This window comes from Astyanax mexicanus, chromosome 4 (assembly GCF_023375975.1).
Source record: "Astyanax mexicanus isolate ESR-SI-001 chromosome 4, AstMex3_surface, whole genome shotgun sequence".
Lineage (NCBI taxonomy): Eukaryota > Metazoa > Chordata > Actinopteri > Characiformes > Acestrorhamphidae > Astyanax > Astyanax mexicanus.
Window position 1 is genome coordinate 20710136 of NC_064411.1, and position 6000 is coordinate 20716135.

Consider the following 6000-nt stretch of genomic DNA (forward strand, 5'->3'; position numbering starts at 1 on the left):
TAGGAGTCAAACAGAGCAATCTCATTCAATTTGCGAAAGTCATTACAGAAGCGCCAACTGCCGTCGGGCTTCGGCACCAACACAATCGGGCTGGACCATGGGCTATGGGAAGGCTCGATGACCCCAAGGGCTAGCATCCTTTGTACCTCCTCCTCGACGGCCTGCCGACGAGCCTCGGGCAGCCTGTAGGGACGCTGCCGGATGATTGTCTGAGGGGGGGTGTGTATTTGGTGGTGAATGATGTGGGTCTTACCCGGCTGTTCAGAAAATACTCTCCTGAAACGGGACAGGCACTCTGTGAGGTTTTGGCGCTGATGGGGGCTCAGTTCAGGACCAAACGAGGCAGCGATAGGAGTTTCTGCAGGACTGCTATGGGCAAAGGCAGACAGGAGAGGTACAGGTTCGAGCCATTTTTTTAGAAGATTGACATGGTAAATTTGCTCCTTTTTCCTCTTACCCGGTTGTTCCACTCGGTAGTTCACCTCACTCACTTTTTCCTTCACCGTGACTGGTCCCTGCCAAGAGGCCAGAAATTTGCAGGTGGAGGTCGGTATCAGGACCATCACACGACCTCCGGGTTGGAATTCCCTGAGTTGGGCAGGGCGGTTATACACACGCTGTTGGGCACGCTGGGCAGCCTCCATGTTCTCCCTCACGATGGGCCAGACCTGGTCGAGGCGCTGCTGCATGTGGCGCACATAGTCTATGACGGAGCGGTGTGGTGAGGGCTGGTTTTCCCAGGCTTCTTTGACCACGTCTAAGAGGCCTCGAGGGCGGCGGCCATACAATAGCTCAAAGGGGGAGAACCCCGAGGAGGCCTGCGGGATTTCGCGAACGGCGAACAATACGTGGGGCAGCAGCTGGTCCCAATCTCGGCCATCCTGTTCGACCGTGCGCTTGAGCATGCGTTTCAGTGTTTGATTGAATCTTTCTACAAGTCCGTCAGTCTGGGGGTGCCAGACGGACGTGCGCAGCTGTTTAATGCATAACAGTTTACACAGGTCCGACATCAACTTGGACATAAAGGGGGTGCCCTGGTCCGATATAATGTCACGGGGGATACCGACGCGGCTAATTAAAAGCACAAGCTCGCGAGCGATGGCGCGCGAGGTAGCTTTTCGTAGGGGTATGGCTTCCGGGAATCTAGTGGCGTAATCTACGAGGGTGAGTATATATTCGTGCCCCCGGGCCGACTTAGGGAGGGGGCCTATTATATCCATGCCAATTCGCTCGAAAGGGATGCCAATAATGGGGAGCGGAATTAATGGGGCTGGTGCTGGTCTTTTTGGGGAGGTGATCTGACACCGTGGGCAGCGTTGGCAGAAATTTTTAACCTCCGCATGTATGCTGGGCCAATAGAAACGAGGTAGTATACGATTAAGAGTGTTTTGGGACGCTAGATGTCCGCTAAGGGGGTGGCGGTGTGCGAGATGCATAACTGTGTCTATCCGTGTGCGAGGCACTACCAACTGCTCTACCTGTTCGGCTCCGAGGAGAGTGACTCGGTAGAGGAGGTTGTCCTCAACCTTAAAATAGGTGGGGGGAAGGGGTGTCGGGCCGTGGACGGCCCCATTAACTACCCGCACGTTATCCCACGCGTTTTTCAGCCTGTCGTCCTCTTTCTGTTCGCGCTAGAACTCACCCTCGGCTACAACCTGCTGGTACAGAGAAGAGAGGAAATTAGCAGGGGGTGTGTGCTCACCTTCCGAGCCTGCCTCCTCACTCTCGTCCGCCGTGGGTACTAGCAGCGCACGCCTCCTCGGCTCACGACGTTTCCTAGGTCGTGGGCGGTGGCGGAGTGGGGGGACCCAATCCGAGCTCTGCCGCAGCTCCCGGTCGAAGGCGGGGAAGTCCCGACCTACTAAGAGGGGGACAGGGAGGTCATTAAGGAGACCGAGTAAAATGGGATAGTTACCGGTCTGGCCACGGACGTGAGCAGCAGCTGTGGGAACCCGTCGTACATCCCCATGTATGCAGGCCACCTCAAGGGTTCTCCCGTCAGGTTTGAGCCACGGAACAGCCGAACGCCTGACGAGGCTGATGGAGCTACCTGTATCCAGGGTGGCTTGGAGGGGCCGGCCGTCTACATGGAAGGTTCTGGTTCGGCTCGTTTGTTCGGGCGGTTCGTGATAGCTGCAGCCGACCAGCCAGGTTCTTGCGGGGCCCCTGGGTTGGTCACGCTCAGTGGGCATCGGTTCATCGCGGGGACTGGGCACTGGGTTATTAGCTCGCCCCGGAGTGCCCTGTGCATGGCGGGGAAAAAAATCTGCCTTCTCCCTGTCCTCCCGCCGCGGACGGCTGAATTCGCGCCTGGGGGCCGGGGCAGGCGCTTCTCTCCTTTCATGTCGGTTAATGGCGAGAACCGACTCTGCAGCCTCTGTAGCCTCCACCATCTCCTTGGATGAGGCTGGATCCTTCCACCCAACAGATTTTTGCAACTCCCCGGGCAAGGAGCGCAGAAAACGGTCCATGGCTATTCGCTCTATGATGCCTGCGACCGTCATACGATCTGGCTGGAGCCAACGGCGGGTGATGCGGAGGAGTTGTGACATTTGGACCCGGGGGGAGTCTGTGTGTCGGTACTTCCAACGGTGGAACTCCGCGGCAGCCGCTGCGGGGCCGAGCCGGAGGCGGTCCAGGATCTCCGCTTTCAGCAGCTGGTAATCCTGCGCATCTGCGGGGGTAAGGGCATAGTAGGCAAGCTGGGCCTCACCAGTCAAAAAGGGAGCCAAAATATTCGCCCAGTCCTCCTTGTCCCATACTTCCCTTTCTGCGATTGATTCAAAGGTGTACAGGTAGGCTTCGATGTCGTCTTCGGAGGTGAGCTTGGTGAGGAGATGTTGTGCTGATCTTTTGTTGTCGGGGAGCGGCGACAGGGCGGGCGTCCGTCGGCGTGTTACCAGTTCTTCAGTCACCTCCTTCAATCCCCTGGTCAACTCCTGCGTTACCTCATGCTGTCGCAGGTTGCTCTCCAACAGATGTTGCAGTAACTGGTCCATCCTCCCCGTCCTTCACGGCCTTTGGGCCCAGGAGGGATGATAAGAGGGGGAGCAAGAGAGGAGAGAAGGAAATAGAAAAGAATAAGAGAAGGGGAGAGGAAAAAAAAACAATAATAATAATAATAAAAAAAATAAAAAAAAAATTTTTTTTTTTTTTGTTCTAGATATCTAGGTCGCCTCCTAGGGTTCTAGCATGGGGGTTCCCGCATTCTCCACCACTGTGGCGCCAGGGGCGCTAGACCCTTAAAAAAAATGGGAGGAAAGACGACAGTCTCACAAAACCCACCCGTAGGGGGTATTTTATTTGGGAAAAAAAATTGAGATTTAACAGAAATACACGGCCATCGGCCGGAACAAACTAAATCAATAATGCCAGGGTGCGACAATACTAAGCACACCTGGCCAGGCAGGGGAATGTAGCTCCAGAGAGGCTGGAGAGAGAGAGAGAGAGAGAGAGAGAGAGAAAGGGAAAAAAAATCTAGTGGGGGGGGGTACAGCTACTGTCTTGTGGGCGTAGTGAAGACTGGGGAGAAAGCCAGTAGCTGAAGCCAGGGATAGGTCAACTTTCTGCCGAGGATAGAGCACTCTAAGCGTGTGACCTCCGCTGCGCCGTCTGCTTCTCGTCAGTCCGCTGTCAGAGACAGAGCGAGAGAGAGAGAGAAAGGGAAAAAAGAGAAACAACGGTTAGTTAACTGGTGGGGTAGAACCGGCCACCCCGAGCTCCTCTGTCTTTCTCCTTTTATAACGGCGTCCTCGTGTCCGGAGCCGCGGTTCAGCTGGGTGCCTCAGTGGCCGCCAGCCGTGCGTGATTGCCGTGCCCCACCCCCTAGCCACGCGGTCCGAGCGGCTTTCCACAACAGTGGTGCTGAACAAGGAGGAGCGTTCAGCACCGCGGACAGCGGTGTTCCGCTGGTGGGGCTTCTTCAGGCTGCTTGGCAGCGCGGCTGTCAGGCTGCCCGTGCCACAATATAATAAATATAACACCACACACACTAAATATAACACTACACATTAAATATAACACACGCACACTAAATATAACACTACACATTAAATATAACACACGCACACTAAATATAACACTACACACTAAATGTAACAACACACACACACTAGATATAACATTACACACTAAATACAACACTACACACTCTAAATATAACACTACACACACTCTAAATATAACACTACACACACTAAATATAACAACACACACACTAAATATAACACACACACTAAATATAACACTACATATAATAAATATAACATTACACACTAAATATAACACTACACACTAAATATAACACTACACACTCTAAATTTAACACCACACACACTAAATATAACACTACACACACTAAATATAACACTACACACACTGAATATAACACTACACACACTAAATATAACACTACACACACTGAATATATCACACACACAGTAAATATAACACTGCACACACTGAATATATCACACACACACTAAATATATCACTACACACTAAATATATCACTACACACACTAAATATAACACTACACACACACTAAATACACTCTGTGTGTGTTGTTGTGTTCAGGGTTCTGTGATTTCACTCTGGATCTGAACACAGCGCAGTGTAATCTCTCTCTGAGTGAGGAGAACAGGAGGGTGGAGTGTGGAGAGGAGCTGCAGTCGTATCCTGATCATCCAGAGAGATTTGATTGGTCGCAGGTTCTGAGTAGAGAGAGAGTTACTGGTGTTACTGGACGCTGTTACTGGGAGGCTGAGTGGAGAGGAGGAGGAGCTGCTGTAGCTCTGAGTTATAAAACCATCAGCAGGAAAGGAGACGGATCAGACTGTTGGTTTGGACGGAATATAAACTCCTGGAGTCTGATCTGCACTGATAACAGATACTCTGTTCGTCACAATAATAACAGAACTGAACTCTCCACTCCTCCCTCCGGCTGTAGGAGAGTAGGAGTGTATGTGGACTGTCCCTCCGGCACTCTGTCCTTCTACAGAGTCTCCTCTGATACACACTCACCCTCACACACTCTCACACACTTACACACATTCTACACCACCTTCACTCAGCCCCTCTATGCAGGGATTAGGGTTTATAGTTCTGGCTCCTCAGTGCGTCTGTGTAAGATAGAATAACCCTGTGTGTAACAGAGATTCCATGTGTGTGTGTGTGTGTGTGTGTGTGTGTGTGTGTGTGTAGGAGGGAGAATGTTTGTATAAATATAAGCATGTAAATATTTTATATAGATGATTTTGTATTTTTTTCCAGAACCTTTATTTTAATTATTGTTATCTTTATTCACTACTGTTATTATTGTTCATTATTGTTTTATTTTATTGTAAAATAGGTTCATATTAATAAAGCTAAATAAATGAAGAAAGGTGAAGAGGAGTGTGATGATTTTTTGTGTGTTTGGTTTGTGTGATCAGATTATGGTGGAAGTTGGAGTCAAGTTTGGTGGTGTAATTAACATTTCTGTTTTTTGGTCTTTTGCTTGTTGTAGTTTCTTGTCTTGTCTTGTCTTGTCCATGACACCATCTGTCCCTCAACAAAGCTGCAGTACCGTCCACTGAAGTCCTGCGTCATTCTGTAGTCCTCGTACAGCTTCCGTGTCTAAGCGTTTGTTTTCTCTACTCACATTGTGTAGTAAATAAATATGTTCAGACCCCTTTACGTTTTATTCTGTGTACATTTATCTCCTAAACATCACTGGATCCTCTGAATTACGAGATCGTTAAAGAGTCGTAATGAGAAAAATTAGCTTTAATTTTTTTTCTCTAAAAATTAGAGAAGTTAGCTTTAAGCTAATGCTACAGTACAGCTGCAGAGATCGGCAGGGAACCAGCCAGCGAACTTTGGCCGTATATTTACAGCATATTTACACACAGCTGATCCAACTAATAAACTAACTGCCCTCATTGAGGAGAGCTGAGAGTGTTACAGCAGAAATCCTGTAACCCAGCAGCACAGATACCTCTTTTCCACCAACAAAGTGC

General features: G+C 50.0%; 1 protein-coding gene across 17 annotated transcripts in view; it reads left to right on the forward strand.

Moving 5' to 3' along the window:
* The window catches only part of LOC111196860 (NACHT, LRR and PYD domains-containing protein 14-like), a 318472-nt gene extending 313082 nt beyond the window's left edge, over nt 1-5390 (forward strand). For all 17 annotated transcript variants that reach the window (XM_049477047.1, XM_049477053.1, XM_049477054.1 and 14 more), the window contains one exon: nt 4577-5390. In XM_049477047.1, the coding sequence (XP_049333004.1) occupies nt 4577-5139 (563 nt within the window). In that variant the 3' untranslated portion in view covers nt 5140-5390. The remainder of the gene's footprint in view (nt 1-4576) is intronic.
* Nucleotides 5391-6000: the final 610 nt, after the last annotated feature.